This window comes from Myxine glutinosa, chromosome 2 (assembly GCF_964187855.1).
Source record: "Myxine glutinosa chromosome 2, kmMyxGlut1.1, whole genome shotgun sequence".
In the NCBI taxonomy this organism is placed as follows: domain Eukaryota; kingdom Metazoa; phylum Chordata; class Myxini; order Myxiniformes; family Myxinidae; genus Myxine; species Myxine glutinosa.
In genome coordinates this window covers 38,228,426-38,248,411 of record NC_136262.1, presented here as the reverse complement: position 1 = coordinate 38,248,411, position 19,986 = coordinate 38,228,426, and the positions used below count along the sequence as shown (strand labels likewise).

The 19,986-nt window shown below is 46.8% G+C and overlaps 1 protein-coding gene across 3 annotated transcripts in view; it reads right to left on the bottom strand.

Moving 5' to 3' along the window:
• Positions 1 to 19,986, bottom strand: part of LOC137421859 (stromal membrane-associated protein 1-like) — a 60,852-nt gene that overhangs the window by 3,513 nt on the left and 37,353 nt on the right. For 2 of the 3 annotated variants that reach the window (XM_078773197.1, XM_078773196.1), the window contains exons 3-8: positions 4,479 to 4,564; positions 2,643 to 2,721; positions 2,412 to 2,504; positions 2,245 to 2,299; positions 1,890 to 1,990; positions 1,698 to 1,791 (exon numbers count right to left, since the gene is read on the bottom strand). In XM_078773197.1, the coding sequence (XP_078629323.1) occupies positions 1,698 to 1,791; positions 1,890 to 1,990; positions 2,245 to 2,299; positions 2,412 to 2,504; positions 2,643 to 2,721; positions 4,479 to 4,564 (508 nt within the window). The remainder of the gene's footprint in view (positions 1 to 1,697; positions 1,792 to 1,889; positions 1,991 to 2,244; positions 2,300 to 2,411; positions 2,505 to 2,642; positions 2,722 to 4,478; positions 4,565 to 19,986) is intronic. The other variant, XM_078773198.1, reaches the window with a different exon arrangement.

The window sequence follows — 19,986 nt, the reverse complement described above, 5'->3', positions numbered from 1 at the left end:
TACATCGTGACGCACGGGTTTCATGATCAAACCTTGCATGCCACAGTTACAAGTCAGACATAGACACTCACAGGCACAGGCAGACAACCACAAAACCAGACACTCCTATAACTATAACTATATCATTCATTCTCATTAAGACATCAGTAATGATCGACTTTGACGTTTGATGACACTTGAGATTGATCGGCCCCTACCTATAAGAATAATCAATCTTTGTTGTCCCATATTCAGGGAAATTTTTCTTTGGTGACACCGTAAGTTAACCATCATTAAAACATAAAACACAAAGGGAATAAGAGAACGAAATAAAAAGATATAAAATAAATATAAAATAATATAAAATAAATATAAAATATGGAAGATGGACTAAACAGCAAAATGGCGAGGAATTTGAATTAAGCATTTGAATTGCTATGGTACTATCGTAAATAAACATATAAAAAGGAATGAACGTCAGCTGCCATTGCACAACTCAGTAATGATGAAAATAGCAAATAAATATCAAATTAAATTCAGTTAAATCCATTTACTAGGTGTAGTGGTTCAAGTGTCCGCTCTGAGTATGGGAGGTCAGTGGTTCGAACCCCAGCCAAGTCCTAACAAAGACTTTTTAAAATGGTAGGTGTGCTGCTTCCTTATTTGATGCTCAGCACTTAAGAAGATAGAGCACAGACAAACAACCACAGGTTGGCAACCATTGTATCAGCTTGATGGGCCTAAGGGCTTCCTTCTGCATTGGAGTTCCTCCCTGTAAGGGAAGTCATATTATACTACTTCGTGGAATGGAATTGAAGCGGGATCATTGTTTGTTTTATAACCTCTTCTTCAAGTCATTATAATAACTTTTATAATAGTTAAGAAATTACATTAACCCTTGGATGCAGTGACTGGGCCTCGGAGGCCGACAAGGTTTTTTTTGTTGCAAAAACTATGCTGTACAGTTTTTTTGGGGGAATGAGCCTCATTTTCATCGTCTTTCATGTTGTTACACAAAATTCAGTGACATAAAAAATTTTTTATTCAGGCTCGTGGGAAAATCTTCATTCGTCACTTATAACCCGAAAATCCGACACGAATGCAGGCCTGGGGCCTTCGAGGCCCCACATAAATGTTGTTGTACTCCTATGTTATATCATTATTTTCTTGATATGAGCCTCATTATATGCTCCTATAACTTGGTTACAAATAATTTAGTGACAAAAATATTACAATTTAAAAACTTTACATGAATACATTTGTGGGGCCTCCGAGGCCCAATGGCTGCATAGGTGTAGGAGTTTTGACAGTTGTGGACATACACATTCTAAATAAAAGGATTAGTGAATCATATTTTTTGAGCAAATACTCCTCCATGAGTCTCAACGTTTTAGAGAAAAAAAGTTGAAAAACCAAGAACAAAAAATTATTTTTGCAAAAAAAAAAAAAAAGATTCATTACTTGTATGGGATTCTTCCAACTAATAGGATCAATGATTCACATTTTCTGAGCAAATACACATCCATGAGCATCGACTTGGATTGAAAGAGGATATGAAAGAAAAAAAATCTATATATTAAAAAAAAAACATTACACGAATACATCCGTTGGGCCTCCGAGGCCCAATGGCTGCGTTTATGTAGGATTTTTGACGCCTGCATCTAAGAGATAAAACGTTTTCTACAAGCCATTTTCCTGGAGCACAGTCCATATCTCACCATGTCCGCCCTGAGGCCTGTACAAAGAAAGGATTGAGGCTTTTGATAGAGGCTTCTTTCTCACACCTTCAACCCCCTCCACTTCCACAGCTTCCTGCCAAGACAAGTAGATATCAAAGTCCCAGCTTGCGACAGGGTCTTGTAAAGAGGGATTGTGGGGAAAAAAAAAACAATCAAAGCCGACTCACTCACCGGCATTTGCATACTCTCGGTCACTGGCAGTGGATTCGAGAGCATCGGACCAAAGTCGTTGCAATGTGAAGGAGACTGCTGCTTGGGGGCCTGCGAGTCACCTGGAACAAGAATGTAATCTGAGGTCCAATCCCGTTAAACCTTTAAGTGAAAAAACGACTCTTTCGCTTCCCCGGTTATTACAACTAGGCCTTTAAGTGGGATCGAGGATTTCAGCCGTGCATTGTGGGTAATCCCGGCACAGCTCTCACCTACAAGCCACCCAGAAGGTTCAACAATCACGTGTTCACACATCCATAAAAAAAGATATCCACATAAAGCTATCCAATTACACCAGAGAAAGACATGGGCCTACCTAGACTTAGCAAATCCACATTGTCGTGTTGCTCTTTCTGCCGCTCGATTGCTTTCTGCAAACAGGTGATGAAGACTGAATGATTCCTGGCAAGAGATTGTCTACACAGTGAAAGCAAGGCAGGTGATTATATCGGTGCGTTGGGTTAGGTAACATGAACGACTCACTATGTTAACCTTTTCGAAAAGCACCGGATCCTCATCGAAGTTCTCCTTCTCTTCCCATTCCGCCATGCTTGACTTGTCGGTCTCCTTTGAATTCTGCATCGCAGGAAATGCAACGAAACACGTGGAACTGTCAGAGTCAGCACACGTACGATTGCTCTTAACTTTACACTGATGGTTGGAAAATTTACACCATCTATACACGTCGCTCTCGGTGCAAAGTTTACGGTGTACCTTCAAGGAGGACGGATCGATGGTCACGTCGACGTACTTCTTGCGCTCATACTTGTCTCTTATAAATGATTCTACTGAGCTTGGGCAGATGGGTTAAGGACATTCTTAAGGTTGGAGGTTGATCTCCCTATTGTACATTCTTGTGTCCTGCTTTATGTTCACAATGGCAGAAAGAAAAAGCAGGGCAGGAATTTGGAAGTTGGCCAGCTGGCCGGAGATAACTCGCACTCTTTGTGAAGACCATCGTGGGATCTTATACCATCCACCAAGTAATGATGGCAGACGGGAGACCCATAGTCAGGTTCACTATGTCAATGAATTATATTTCGTTCAAAATCATGGTAAATTAGCAAACCTATACATTTTTGGAAAGGTTATAGCATAAGGAAACTAAAAATCAATGTTTACATTTGGAGAGATATCTGTATGGCGGCCATTTTTGATTTTCAAAATGGCCACTGTAAAATACATATTTTGTTCTATTTCTGCCTCTAATTCCCCTAAAAGCTTTTTAAAATATACTAAACCTATATTTTCAGGGACAAGGAATCCAATGAAAGTATCAAATTAGTGCTATGGGGAATGGTAAGACACGAATCAAAGGTTTTGAATTGCAAAATACTGTCTTTATATTCGCGACAAGTTGCATAATCAAATACATGTTATCATTTTGTACAGGCAGTTAATAACATCAAAATGTGTCACAATAATTCATATCACCAAACATACACAGGCAGTCAGCAAAATCATATATACACGTGCAGTCAGTATAACTTCACATCTACACAGGCAGTCAATGACAAAATATACACAGGCAGTCAATGGCATCAAACATACACGATTACAGAATATGCCATTTAGAGTTCGTCATCACCGTCCTGTGTGTCGTATCCGACAATATAGTCCGCATCGTTTTCACAGTCCGTTCCACACAAGCAAAGGCCGGTCAAATTGATTGGCAAATCGAATTGGTCGATGGTCGATCGAATCGAATTCGATGAATCGAATCGAATCGAATCGGTCGAATGGTCGAATGGTCGAATTGGTCGAATGGTCGAATGGTCGAATTGGTCGAATGGTCGAATTGGTCGAATGGAATTGGTCGATTGGTCGAATTGGTCGAATTGGTCGAATCGAATTGGTCGGAATTGGCAAATGTAAACATTGATTTTCAGATTTTCCATGTAATAACGTTTCCAAAAATGTATAGGTTTGCTAATCTACCATGATTTTGAACGAAAAAAACATAGTGAACCTGACTACCAGTATAAAGTCCACCCGAGGGATGGCACACACATTGATGCCTCGTCCTGCCTGTGAGACTCCAAGATGGCAGCGAGTAGCTGTGTCGAGATTCTAACCCGGACTAGACAGCTCGGCTCAGGAATGTGCATACCTCTATTCTATCCTGCCAGCCTTATGCATGACCTGAACAATTCAGATATGGAGTGAAGTCAAGGGAGTAGGCAGAATGAATGCAGTAGGGCTAAGGAAGAGACAGGAAAGGAAATGGTCGGATTGGTCTGTTTGGCCACTTGGTGTTCCCATCTGAGCACTTATCTAACAATTATGTGATATCAGACTCACATCCCTACGCTGTGTTGATTTGTCCTTTGACTACTAATGTGCTTTGCCTCTGTATTTACCAGGTTCTAATGATACTAGTAAACAAAATGTACACATAGGAAGTAGAAATTGGACTCTCGAAGAGATCTCAACATGAAAATAAAAGAAATAAATTCCTGCTGAATAAAGTACTCACAATATTTCCCCCTTTTGCTCCTTTATTTAAAATATTATTTTCTTCAGTTGTAAATTCTTTCACAATAAGGATACTAGTTTGTCTGTGGACGTCGAAATCCCTCCGGTAGACGGGCCTCATAGATCCGACGAGCATTGGTGTTTCCCATTGCCTGCATACTCTGAACGTCACGTGACACAGACATCACAAACAATGAGACAATCGTTTGGTCCATACCAACAGTGTTGCACCCTGATTGAAGCGCATAGACATATATTTCATGCCCGGTCTCCAAAGCATTCCATTATAATGAAAACTCAGCACTTTAATGGCAAAGGCCACCTTAAACACACTAATCAAGTCTGTTCTTCACAAATCAAATCATGTATAGAACAATCACAGCCATTCCCAAAGCATTGTATTACCATTGAAAGGATGTTGTAAATAATACTAATTCTACAAAACCCTATACTTAACTTATCTTAACAGTACATCCTTTATAGACAGACTCGCATTATAATAGTATATAATTTTGCATTATAGAAGTGAATTTTGCATCTACAAAACCCTATACTTAACTTATCTTAACAGTACATCCTTTATAGACAGACTCGCATTATAATAGTATATAATTTTGCATTATAGAAGTGCTTGCATTGTAATAGCAAGAATCAAATTCTGCAAAACCCTATACTTAACTTATCTTAACAGTACATCCTTTATTGACAGACTCGCATTATAATAGTATATAATTTTGCATTATAGAAGTGCTTGCATTGTAATAGCACATACTTTATAGATGTACTTGCATTCTATATGTACATACTTTATAGACGTACTCACATTCTAATTGTAATACTTTATAGACGTGCTCACATTCTAACTGTACATACTATTATGTTTATGGGGGTAGTGATATGTAGAGTCAGGTAGATTTGTGTAGGTATCATGCGCCGACTGTTGTGAAGAAGAAGAAGCACCCAATGTAATAAGTAGAGGACCTGTTTAGCCCGAATGTCAAATTAAGTTGTATATTCGTCTCCATCACGAGGGGGCTGGGCATGTTAACTAGATTGGGGCACAAGGATAGATTATCCCTTGTAAGTCTTGCCCTATGTGATTTAGGCCTGAATTTATCCTTTGTCGTTTATGGCACCGCAATAGACACTAGTGAGAAAGGCCCATTTATTGCACTAAATAATAGCCATAAAACAAACCAGAAGCCAGTTCTGAACACTGCCGATGAACAACACCATCTACATCGCCTCACATAGCTCAAGCAGGCCGAAGACACGTCCCGGAGACTCGTGATTGGCCAGGGCGGAGCGAGAAGCGACTCGCTATTTGGTGGGAGTCGACCAATTGGAAGGCCAGGTTAAGGAAGGACTCGTGATTGGCCAGGGCGGAGCAAGAAGCGACTCGCTATTGGGCGGGAGTTGACCAATAGGAAGGCCGAGAAGGAAGCAGAGGGCCGATTGGCAAAGACCACCGATGACGTCAGAGGCTAGGAAGAAGTGGTGCGCTGATTGGGGGAGAAGCGCTGATGACGTCAGGAACCCAATGTTAAAAGAGCTCGAGGACAGACAATTTCTCTTCTTCTTGCCCTCCACCCTTGCTCGCTGACCCCGGAGTCTTGCTTTTTGCCCTTCCTCGCCTCTTGCATCTTCGTCTTGTCCCTCAACGTTCCTGCCTCTCGCTCACCCCTGGCCTTCGACACTCTGACTGAAACGATCATTTGGTGTGCGAGGAGAATGGAGGCCTGAATTTGTGCGCATGCGCCAAACAACGAGCGGTTTCCCGCCAATGCTGGGGCCACGTCAAGACTGCGCTGGGGCCTGGGCGATTGCTGACGGGGCAGCGAGTTGAGCTAAGTGCCGCGACAAAACACACGTAATTAATTTTATCCAGTTTATCCTTTCCCTTCGTCTGTGTTACAAGTCTGGTGTGCGGACGTCCTGATTAGGAATTTAGTTTTATCGTCGCGTTTCTTGTTATCGGCATTTCTTTTAATAAATCCTTTCATTATTTTCTGTACATTTATAAACCCTGTTTTCGTTTGAGTTTATTTTTGCAGGGTGAAGACGTCGGCAAGACCCGTCCAGGTAAGTCGGTACCCTTCTTCCCCCTCGCGTATAATCCGCCACATCGTTGGATTCAAAACACCTCTATTAACGCTCATTTGCCTTCCGTGGTTCTTTTAGTGTTAACTGAGGGAACCACAGGACATTTGGTGTCAGGAGTGGGATGCGAACCTAGCGGACATTTTTGTGTCCGGAAGTTGCAAGATCGACATCGGCTGGGTGCAAATTGCGCCCAGCATTCGGATTTAAATTTTTTATAGTCAGAGGTGTTCAAATTCTATAGTCAATTGGTGGGCGAGGGATAATATCGCACTCTCTGGAAATTTAAATTGATATTTTTTTTTCCTGAGAAAAAATATGCGAGCGGAAACCGCTTTATTGGGCAGCATAATGGTGGACGCTGAAATGGCCGCGCGGATTGAAGATGCCGAAGAACTTAGAAGTGAGCCGGGGATAGAGGGGTATGAGAATAGTGGTGAACCTCCCCCGTCCCGAGTATTAGTCCACCTCCCTCCCCCATGGGGGAGCGGAGAACAATAGGAACGGCGGCGATACCCGACCAGGCCCTGACTCAATTATTGAGGGGAATGAGGGAAATTAGGGAAATTATCGAGCAAATAGACAATTCAATGGATGCCCAAAATAATAAAATGGATGCTCGAAGTGAGCGATTGGAAATTAAAATCGATGGCTTGAAGGGAGAGTTAACGGAGGAAATGAATAACAATAGTGAACGAATGGAAAACAAAATTGATGGGTTGAAGGGATAATTGAATGCCCAAAGTGATAAAATTGATGGATTGAAGGAAGAATTGGAGGGGCAAATTGATGGGTTGAAGGGGAAGATAGAGGGAATGAACGAACAAATGAATGAACAAGGGAATGAAATAAGGGAGATGAATGAACAACTGGAGGGAAAAATTGGAGAAATAACACAACAACTGGGGGAACGAATTGATAACATAGAAAGGAGAGTGCAGAATCAAACTACGGACAGACTGGGTGAATTCGAGGTCAAAGTAGAGACTAAATTCGGGGCACATGAAAAGCCAAGGGTGGCAGAATTTGGATTTAAACGGGGGGAATTGACAGTGGTGGAGTGTGAGGCCCAAGCGGATGTGCTTGGGGCACAGAGAGGGCATGTGTGGAAGTAAATAGGGGAAAAATCAAATTTAAATGGGGAATGTTTGATGAATGAAGACCTGGAAGGCTATCGGGGCCGAATGGATATCACAATGCACCAACAGGGGGCAGAATTTGAATTTTTGCAGCACCAGGGCGGTGGTGCGGAGCAACAGGGGGTAACAATCTTGGAGGCCCGTGTTACAGAACCGGAGCGTGTATTTATTGATGAAGGCCTGTTGGGGCCAGAATTGATTGGGGTTGGGGATGTGAATGAATTTGGAAAGGAGCGGCTGGAGACCTGGGACAATACCATCAAAGGAGAGGTTGCTCAGGTCCAAGGGAGCCTTGAGGATGAGGTGAGTCGGGAGGACCCTCACCATGAAAACAATTTGGTACAGGAGGCTCCGAAATTACATACCCAGCAGGGGGAGTGTTTTAGCTCCGAGCTGGATTCGGATATGGAAGAGTCGGGAGATAGAGCCGTGGAAAATCTGGTCCCCGTAGGAAATTTGGAACAGCTGCAGGGAGGGGCAGAAGAACCCGAGGAAGGGGTTGTTGCCTGCAGCTGCAGTTGGGAACACGAGGCCAAAATTTTCAAAAGGAAATTTAAAATCAAATTGAAATGGGAGTTTGATTTGGTGCAGCTGTGGTGGAAATTGGTCCCCGGGCTGTGGAATTTATACCAGGAGAGGTCATTGGGGTCGGCCTCAGGGAAGACTTGCCCCTTTCAAAATTTGGTTATGCCAGCCAGCTGGGGGGGGGGGGGGGGGGCTGTGCTGGCGAGATTTGAGCGTGGGGTCCGACCATGGGTGTCATGGTATGACCAGGGCCCCACGGGGGTCTGGTGGAGTGTGGCGTACCTTGTCCATCAGGGCGCCGCCCGGGCAAGTGTCTCGGGCCAGCAGGGTCACCGCACCCTGGTGGGGGTTAAGACCTCCTGGGGTCCGAGGTGGTTTCTCACAGGTACCTGGGATTGTATATAATGAGGACCACTAGGGGGAGGTGTTGTAGGTCGTGCTTTGGTGGCGGCACCACGGACGGCCAACATGAGCCTGATGTGGTGACCACCCGGGCATGCAGCCTGACAGCCTCTCCCTGAGACTCTGGGACAGCCAGCATGTGTTGACCTGCCATGCTGTGCTATTCTATGGACGCGGGTCGATCCACATGGACGGGGATGGATTATAGGCCACCGGACAACCATTGGTGCATCTGTGGAAAATGATGGTGTGAGAGTCATCTTCCACAGACGCTCCGCTGTGATTTGTGGACTCTCGGCATGGGAAGAGAGCCATGGGATTGTTGAATGGGAATTGTTAACGAGCCAAGCATATGGCCCATGCTTGGCTGGCATGTGCATGGAGAAGCACCATTCTTTGGTGAGATTAGTGAGTTGTGAAACAATTGGCATGGGTAATCTGAGGGTTAGATGTAAATTTAAGGGTGAATTTTGTGAGGCCATGGTGGACACTGACAGCAGTGGCACCATTATTGATCCAGGTGTGTTAAACCAAAGTGTTGGAGGCTGGGATAAAATTGATAGTTTAGCAGGACACAGCCTTTAACTGGCTGTGGGGGCGACTGCGCCGATATTTGGGACGTGGGATTGTGGTGATGTAGTTGGGAAGTCTGGAGGTCAACATGGTGCTATGGGTGTCTGAGGTGTGTGGACCATGTCTTCTGGGTGAGTCTCCTGGGGGAGCGTGGCGGTCTGCTAGACCTTGGTGTGGTCAAGTGTGGGTGGGCACTGGGGGCTGCAGTTGAGTAGACTGGGGGATGTGAGAGGTGCAGGGGACATGATGAGGCTGCCACGCACTAGAACTGTGCCCCCCAGGTCCAAGGCCTTGGGAATGATGAAGTTGGCAGCAGGTGCTCACAGAACTGAACTAAGATCAAAATTCTGCTCTGTCGGAGGGTTCTCTTGAGAGCTTGACAGGCAGAGCGTATGTACATGGCAGTGCCGTCATTACGTGCGCTCATTGAAAGCTGGAGAACTGAAGATATATTTGGATTGGTTGCTCCTGGCTGCATCCAGGCGATTCCATATAATGAGTGGATACCAGAGATAATGTGCCATTTGGCAGATGGTACTTATCGCTCCCATTAAGGTACAGCATAGCTGGATGGGATACCTTAATGGCGGTTCACCACTGATGGTATGAAATCGCATAGTAACTGGTTTATAACCGAAAGGTTTTCAGAGTCATAAGTGTATGCAGGACTCACTGCGTTGCCCTGATGAGCCCCAATGGGCGAAACCAGGTCGGTAACTGTGAGTGTTACATACACTTATGACAGTATCTGAACTAAGATCAAAATTCTGCTCTGTCGGAGGGTTCTCTTGAGAGCTTGACAGGCAGAGCGTATGTACATGGCAGTGACGTCATTACGTGCGCTCATTGAAAGCTGGAGAACTGAAGATATTGTTGCGGATCTCGAACATCGGCTCTCCCCTTATCAAGGGGGGGGGGTTAAACTCCTTGTCCTTTGATCTGGCCGACGCAAGTCCTGGAAGTTATAACGTCTTTCCCGGCACGGCGTTAGGTAGGGTTTGTTAGGCCTAGGGATTCACTACTACCTAATTACTAACGCCGACCGGAAACGAGGGAATAACTCCCGCTCGAATCACGGATATGGATGGAATATGCCGGGCGGATAGCAATCCGCGATCCGAGCTGTTAACAAATGACTAAACCCGATTCTAAGTGGTTGCGATCATGCCACGCTTACCCAATTAGAGAAAAGACGGATGTGATCTGATAAGAGGAAACCAGGAAGAACAAGGCAATTTATTACAAATGTACAGAAAGAAGAGGAAACGAAAGAAATTTACAGGAAAGAAAGAGGAAGGAAAAGCACACAGGGCAGTCGTAATTACAGGCTTAACTTATTCCCTGGACAAACGGGCCCGCGTCACACACAGTCACTCACACGGGGATTGTAGAGGAACAGGTTGATGGTCACCAGCACGTCCAGGCTTCAGTCCGGCTCCGGTCCAAGCTCCGAGCGCATAAATGTCTGGTCCAGCGGACGAAACCCGGCAGGCACCTCTGCGTGTAGCGTGACGCGAACGGACATTTATAATGACAGGGGGGGGGGGGGGGGGAGGTAGCGTACGTAATAGGCGCACGACCCACGCCAAACGTCCCCTCTCCAGAGTCCTCCTTTGAACTCCCAATGCCAGCGAGCCCTCTTTGATCAAGCGCATATACTCTCGCGTTCTTCGTAATCACGACAGTCCTTGGCCGTCCTTCTTTAATCAGCACCAGCGAGTAAGTCCTCTCAAATGTGCGCTCCCAAAAAGTCCTTTACCAAGCGCCTCCCAACAAGTCCTCTTTTAATCAATCTTTCACTCGAGTGCTTGGCGAGAGTCCTCTTTAACGAGTGCTGCCGTATAAGTCCTCTTTAACACAAGCTCTTCTCATCAGTCCTCTAAAAGGGCTTTGTGCGCTCGCTTTTATAATCCAGCCAGAGATCGCTCCGCAAGCCCAAATGCCACACCTATCAGGCAATGTCCCTCCAGCCCTGGTTGGCTGGTTATTGCTTACTGGCCCCGCCCTGACGGCTGGGTGACGTGGCCACACCTTCTCCCTGGCGCTCCGCCCCCTTTTTCCGGGCCTCACCTCGTGGCTTATGGCGGCGTAAAGCAAACTCAAGGGCAGCGAAGGCTGCTGCTGCTGGCCAAGGAGCGTACCAAATTGGGAGGGGCCATGGGGCACAGACTGGGGGGCGCGCTTAATGGCGTCGCTTGGAGGGAGGCTGCAAAATGAACGGATGGGGACCTACTCTTATTTGATTGATGCAACGCAGATTCAACTATTGGAAAATGCCTTATCTACACACATACTAAGGAATAACTGATGTCCTATGGTGACCTACATGTTTGCTTGTGGCCTATCTATGGGGTGCTACCGTTAACCTTTAATGATGTGATATTTATTTACAAGTGTGGGTTATCAAAACCGCAACACTGCACCCCTCCTTTTGCCAGGCTCGCCCTGAGCCGAAACATCAGGACTATCTTTTAACAATTAGTGTGACACTTAGGTGTGGTTAACCTCTACTTTTAACCTACTACCCTGAGTGCGACAGTTTTTACACTAGATATGTCCCCCCTGTTGCGTTGCGTCCTACCTAACTGACTCACGCCCACAATTAACCGAATTACGGAATGGTTTTCAAACTAAACATTTAAGCCGGTGGGGAGCATTATTTACAAGACACTATTAATTATTTACAAAACTGCAACCCAGGACCTGTCTTTTGTGGGAGAAAGAAGAATTGTTTGAAAAGAGGAAATGCCAATTGCAATGCACTGCACCGATACACCATACACCCATATGCACCTAGAAATAAAAAATAGGCACAAAAAGCACCATCACCCAACATGCACAAAAACAAGCATTTCAGTAATTATTGAATGATGACGTCTTGTACTTCTCTGCTGGGCCGATGGATCTTGGCTTGATCTTCTTTCTTGATGTTCTGATTAATAAAAAGGGCACAAAACGCGTCCGCTTTTTTATTTATGGCCAGCAGGGCCAACTCAGGTGGTCCAACTGCTGGGCATTGATGCCACTTAAAGAACAGTGGTCCGCAAGCCAGATACTGCTGGCAGCAAGGGTCTGTCCCAGCAAAGGTGCCAGGCCACAGAATGTGTGGTCCAAAGGTGCCAGGCCACAGAACGTGTGGTCCATATGGTGTACCGGCGCAGGCAGGCATGCAGGCAGCAAAAGTGCGGCTGCACAATTCAGGGCACCTGCACACTCCCCTCGCACAAAAGACCATGGTCCATGAGTGGGGAAGGACAACAAAGCAGAGGTTAGCAGGGGGCAAGGGCACAAGGGTACACATCAATGCAAGGTAATGCGACATGAAGGGCGCGGGAGAGCGAGCCGAGAAAGCTCATCCCTACTCGTATGTCACCCCGCATGTCAGCCTACACTACCCTTGCCCTTCCCCGTATTTACACAATTTACACATTTACAAATTCGTCTCTACTGTCTCGTCCCCCATGTCTCCCCTAATTCAGAATTTGTCCACAATCCCTCCCAAGAAGGAAGGGATGGAATAACCACAATGTCAAATCCACGTCCTGATGCGTCTTCCATTCCAAACATTTGCAAAAACTGGTGTGGAGTTCTATCACCTCGGTGAGTGGATGCGGATGGTGCGAAGAGATTTTCCTCCTAACGATACTCTAAATGGCATTAACTCTCTTTACTCTACCCGGTGTCTTGCCCTGCCAATCCATTGGCCATCATTACTCTATGTGGTTCTAAAAACCAATTCCCATTGCCCATACTGTGGTGCTCTCCCAATTTTGGGGTCTCACTCCCCCCATTTTTCTCTCTGTGCCCTCGCACAATTTCGGGGCTGGGTCGTGTGGATCTCCCAGCAGGTCTACTTACCTGTGCACCTCCGCCACGGAACGTCACCACACGAGCTTGCCTAGCTCCTCACACCCTAACCTGGGGAAGGCCCTCCCTGGCACTTACCCCTGAATGCCCCTTCTGGCATTGGGCTACCCGGGTCCTCTCCTTAGGATCCTCGGGCCCCACTGAACTCTAACTGAACACTGACTCTACCTGGCTCCCAGAGCCTACCTGCGGCCTCACCTGGCCGACAGACTACCAGTGGCGGAGTGCTCAACTAACCATACGTACTAACAGGCGCACACGCCCAGCCATTCCACTTCACTTATGCACCCCTCTAAGCACTTCATTGCCACTACATGCACCACAGATGTCAATATCCAACCAATTTACCTACTCCCTCTACCTAACTTTAAACTACCCTCCCCGGGTATTCGTGAAGGGGTCCATCCTTCCCCCATCCACTCCTCCGCACCAGGTGCACCATGCACTCCACTCCACTCATTCCACACACCATTTACTCCACACCATTTATTCCACACAACCATTCTCTACTTGCACACCATGCAAGCCAATGCACCCATTGTCATTACACACATCCTCAATACTCCACTCATACACTTTCACACACACACACATCCTTCACGAGCATTGCCTCTCAATTCCTCATTTCAAGCCCATGCACACGGTGGTTCCCACAATTACACACACACACATCTTTCTCGAGCATTGCCTCTCAATTCCTCATTTGCTCACCAGCACTACCAGGAATTTCATTCACACGGTGGTTCACACAATTACACACACACATCCTTCACGAGCAATGCCTCTCAATTCCTCATTTCCGCCTAAACCTCAAGCTCATACACACAGCACCATCTAGCTATCTACTCCCTTCTAATCCTAGTGCTTCCCGTCATCCCTTATACTAAGCACTCCCTCGTCATTATCATCCATCTAATCTCTCTACGTCCCCACTACTTGAACAATGTCACTACTTAAATCTCGTCTCCTAAAGTCATTTCTAGGTCCCTAACCATTATCCAAGCCCTCCCTGGCTAGTTTGCACCACCAAAGCCCATAAACCTATAGCTCATGTGCCCAAAAGGATGTGAATGGTACAACTACCATTCCTATCACTACCACTACTAGTTGTCCATTAAACTTGAGCCTCTCGGTGCACCCTAATACATTTTCGTCACAGCTCGGCTTCGCAAAGCCGAGCAATGCATACTGGTGGCCTGTCTCCTGTTGGTTGGGTCCGTCCGGCATTTTCGATTCTGGGGAGGAGGCATACTCGGGCCGAGGTTCCAGGGTCAATCTCTGCGTGGAGCCTTGCGGTCTCCGGCCCGATGACCCAACCTCCCCCGGTCGGAGCACCGCGCCTGCCAGGGGGCGAAGGTCCGACCTGGCTTCCCCCGGAATCATGCCGGTCGCCGCTACGACGCGGCACCGACCATACAGGGTGGAGCCCGGCCCGAATCGTGCATGGCGCTCCTTGCAATAGCGCCGCGGCAACGATCCCCGCTGGCCCCCGCAGCACACAAAATGCACCACGCCCCGTGAGCTCGCGTCGGCTATCCGTCAGCCTAACCGCTGCCCCGGTCAGCGTCGATGCTCGAGTCGCATTCTCACATCCACACCTCGCGACCCTTTTCTCACTCACACATCCCGGCGCTCCAGCGCCTCCCATACATCCCACACATTTCGTTACTGCACTCTCTCTCCATGCACTCCCTTCCATTCCACACTCTGGTGCACACCACTCGCTGCCCGCACACTCCATTACACACCTCTCTCGCGTGCATCCCGGTGCACACTCTCCCGTTACGTACTCCATAACACAAATGGGTGTGCACTCTTTTGCTGCACACCCACTCAGCGCACACCTACCCACGGGTGTGCAATCTCTTGTCACACACCCAATCACGTGCTCCCGTGTGCATCCCCGCACACGCTCCTCATCCATCCCAGGTGTGCATTCTCGCACACTTTCTCCAACATGCTCTGGTGTGCATTCTTGCACACTCTCTCCATCCATCCCACACTTTGTGTCACACTCACTCTTCGGCGCACACTTTTTCCTCACACTCGCGCCATTTGCTTTCACACAGCGCACCACGGACCTCCCACAAGCGCCCGGGTGACGCCGGGATCCCAAGCGCGCAAAAAATCCTTTCGCGCCATATACAATCCGGCTTACCTTTGGGATCCTTTTCTCCACACGCAGCTGCAAACTTTCATTTGGGTTAAGAAGTACGGCATCAGGATGCGAACACGGACTTTGCACATATTCCATCTTTTCCTTCAATTCATGTGCTAACTCTGCCGTCTTTTCCACCCCAATTTCCATTATGATTATGTCCTTTTCTTCATTAAGCTCGACGACCGCCGGTGCTAATAAAATAAAATTCTCAAATTCAGCGGTTGTCGGCTTCTCTATCCCCCGTGTCGTGATTTCTATCCTGGTCCACCCGGCTATGCTTTGCTCAGCCTCGCTTAACCCGCGCTCCTCAAGCCGCGCTACCCCGTCGCATACCGATGTGCTTTTCCCGCTTGACCTGCGGTCAATGTCCTTCCCCAATGCTTTTATTTGGCCACCTACTCTGGTTCCAAACCCCGTTAACCTGTCCTTCATTCCTTCCATTTGATTTTCTCGGGTGGCCATCCTGTTTTCCAACCCCGTTAACCCCTCGTTCATTTCTCTGGCTTGGCTACCCACGTCCTCCAATTGGCCCCCTAATTTGCTTTCTAATCCCCCAATTTGACTTCCCAATTGCTCCCCCATTCTATTTTCCAAATTACTTAACCCGTCTCTCAATCCCCCAATTTGCTTTCCCAATTGCTCTCCCATTTTGTTCATTTCCCATTTCGAATCTGTCATGCACGCCCTAATTTGTGCCATAAGAAGGTCCATATCTATTGGCGCTGCGGGCTCGGCTCTCGCCGCCACGTGCGAGGCGCCGCCATTTTGTTCGCCTGCAACCCCCACTGCCACACCCTCTTCAATTTCCTCATCCATTCCTCCCAATTGTCTCACTTCTTCCCGGGGGTCCTGGGTCGACTCTAACCCTTCCTCATCTACCCCCACCGGCATCCGATCACCTTGGCTATCCATGGCACTATTCAAAATTTAGGTGTTAAATAAAATTTCGGCCGCTCGTAATTTCGACCAAATTGTCCAAAAGATAGAAAATTTGGTTGGGGTCCCAAATCCCACTCCCCGACACCAATTGTTGCAGCCAATATGCAAAATTGGTGTCCCAAATTTGGTCTACAAAATTTAGTCCCAGGTTCCAAATCCCCACTCCTGACTACCAATTGTTGCGGATCTCGAACGTCGGCTCTCCCCTTATCAAGGGGGGGTTAATGCCCTTGTCCTTTGATCTGGCCGACGCGATTCCTGGAAGTTATAACATCCTTCCCGGTGCGGCGTTAGGTAGGGTTTGTTAGGCCTCGGGATTCACTATTACCTAAATACTAACGCCGACCGGAAACGAGGGAATAACTGCCGCTCGAATCACGGATATGGATGGAATATGCCGAGCGGATAGCAATCCGCGATCCGAGCTGTTAAAAATGACTAAACCCGATTCTAAGCGGTTGCGATCGTGCCACGCTTACCCAATTAGAGAGAAGACGGATGCGATCGGATAAGAGGAAACCAGGAAGAACAAGGCAATTTATTACAAATGTACAGAAAGAAGAGGAAACGAAAGAAATGTACAGGAAAGAAAGAGGAAGGAAAAGCACACAGGGCAGTCTTAATTACAGGCTTAACTTATTCCCTGGACAAACGGGCCCGTCTCACACACAGTCACTCACACGGGGATTGCAGAGGAACAGGTTGATGGTCACCAGCGCGTCCAGGCTTCAGTCCGGCTCCGGTCCAGGCTCCGCTCCAGCGGACGAAACCCGGCAGGCACCTTTGCGTGTAGCATGATGCGAACGGACAGTTATAATGATGGGGGGGGGGGGGGGGAAGGCTGGTACTGGCGTACGTAATAGGTGCATGACCCACGCCAAACGCCCCCTCTCCAATGTCCTTCTTTGAACTCCCAATGCCAGCGAGCCCTCTTTGATCAAGCGCATATACTCTCGCATTCTTTGTAATCACGACAGTCCTTGGCCGTCCTTCTTTAATCAGCACCAGCAAGTAAGTCCTCTCAAATGTGCGCTCCCAATAAATCCTTTACCAAGCGCCTCCCAACAAGTCCTCTTTTAATCAATCTTTCACTCGAGTGCTTAGTGAGAGTCCTCTTTAACGAGCGCTGCCGTACAAGTCCTCTTTCACACAAGCTCTTCTCATCAGTCCTCTAAAAGGGCTTTGTGCGCTCGCTTTTATAATCGCCGCAAGCCCAAAAGCCACGCCTATCAGGCGATGTCCCTCCAGCCCTGATTGGCTGGTTATTGCTTACCGGCCCCGCCCTGACGGCTGGGTGACGTGGCCACACCTTCTCCCTGGCGCTCCGCCCCCTTTATCCGGGCCTCACCTCGTGGCTTATGGCGGCGTTGAGCAAACTCAAGGGCAGCGAAGGCTGTTGCTGCTGGCCAAGGAGCGTACCAAATTGGGAGGGGCCATGGGGCACAGACTGGGGCGCGCGCTTAATGGCGTTGCTTGGAGGGAGGCTGCAAAATGAACAAATGGCGACCTACTCTTATTTGATTGACGCAACGCAGATTCAACTATTGGAAAATGCCTTTTCTTCACACATACTAAGGAATAACTGATGTCCTATGGTGACCTAAATGTTGCTTGTGGCCTATCTATGGGGTGCTACCTTTAACCTTTAATGATGTGATATTTATTTACAAGTGTGGGTTCTCAAAACCGCAACAATATATTTGGATTGGTTGCTCCCGGCTGCATCCAGGCGATTCCATATAATGAGTGGATACCAGAGATAATGTGCCATGTGGCAGATGGTACTTATCGCTCCCATTAAGGTACAGCAAAGCTGGATGGGATACCTTAATGGCGGTTCACCACTGATGGTATGAAATCGCATAGTAACTGATATATATATACAGACTTGGCATTTAATATGGATTTTTTTTTTGTGGGAGTGAACTTACTTTTCAAGATGTCTTAGAACCAAAAGTTCATTGGAATTATGTTGAAATTATTCCAGATTTCGTTAATGTGACCTTTAAAAGAAACAAAAACCACATTTGACATTTCGAAACAAATAAATTGATCCTTGAAAGTGATGTAAACTGATATCGAACTCAATTCATGGACAGTACTGTGTTAAACTTCTGTACGTTTTCCAGAAGTATCTCTTTATTTTGCACATTAGCCAAAATTTTTTTTAACAAAAACAAAAGTTCAATTACGACAGGGATTATGGACAGTAAAATTACAGTTCAGTTCTTCGTGTAACCCCCATGAGCATTCAGGAGAGCACGTACACGTGGAGGCATGCTGTTCACGAGATTTGCCAAGGTTTGGACAGGAATCGCTTGCCATGCAGTGACAATAGCCTGCTGCAATTCACGCACAGAGGTCGGCTGCTGGTCCAAGTGGTCGATTTGACGCGTTAATTCTGCCCACAAGTTCTCCATCGGATTCATATCCAGGGACATGGCAGGCCACTCCATATGCTCTACACCACGGTCAGCAAGAAAGTGTTGGATCATGCGAGCACGATGAGGTCGTGCATTGTCATCTTGGAAGACAAAGTTTCCTCGAAAGGCTGCACGAGCAAATGGAAGCAATGTTTCTTCCAGAATGGCTCTGTACTTGAACTGGTTCAGGTTTCCATTCAGAACAACCAGGTCAGTTTTGCCCCCTGCATGAAAAGCAGCCCAAACGGTCACCCCACCACCTCCAGCTTGGACTCTTGGCACTACACAATCTTTGTTGTAGGCTTCATGCACTTGTCTGCGCACTCGGACGCGGCCATCTTGATGATAGACCAGAAATCTAGACTCGTCACTGAAGATCACGTGATTCCAGTGTCCTGGCTGCCATTGACGGTGCTCTGGCCCACTGCAATCGGCGCTGGCAGTGTTATCTGGTCAGGCGTGGCTTTCTCAGGGGACGCCTGGCACGATAGCCTGCTTGAACCAGTCGTTGGTTGACTAGCCTTCTGGATACAGGCACATTTGTCAGTTGCTGCCACTCAGCCCTAAGCCGATTAGCTGTCTTGGTATGGCCATTGCGGACTAACCGGTGCAGCTGGCGATCATCCCTCCTTGTGGTTCTGCGGGGACGTCCTGGCCTCGGTATTGGAGTAGGGACACCCCTCTGAGCATTTCGTTTCAGGATCTTTGACACCTGACTTCGAGTGATGCCATACTGCCGAGCAATAGAACGCTGTTTCATGCTGTAATTTCGTAAAGCCACCACTCCATGACAAACAGCATTGTCGAGTTGACGGACCATCTCCAGAGGAAGCGGCAATAACTTTTGGAGACGTGCAGCAGTTGTTTTCAACTAATACAGAATGCAACAACCCTTGTATACCCGACTGTGAAGCCAATCGTCAAATGCACCTGTCCGTACATTTTGCCACGCCACCTGTGATATAATCCTGTTGTGACTTCTTCCTGCGACAGACAATCAGTGACATGGTTCTTTTCACAAATAAATCACCAAAGTGTAAAAGAAACTCACCAGATTGATATACTGAGTTAAGAAAGTAAACCCGTCAAGAAAAAAAAAATATTCCATATTAAATGCCAAGTCTGCATATATATATAATTATATATATATATATATATATATATATATATATATATTGTTGCGGATATGAGGATTGAGTTTTTTTAATTGTGTTGTATTGTATAGTAAATGGTTGTGAATTATTGGTTTAGTCTGAGCCCTCCTTGCTCCAGTGTGTATAAAGGTAAAAGGGCGTTCCGGTAGTTAATTCCATAAAGCATACATTGAAGGACACTATAATACCCTTGTTCAGTAGTTTATTTCCTTATTCTGTGTATTAGGTTAAGGCTTTGTCTTCCATTAAAATGACACTCCATTGCACCAAGTGAAATAAGATAGATTCCCTTCATTCTTC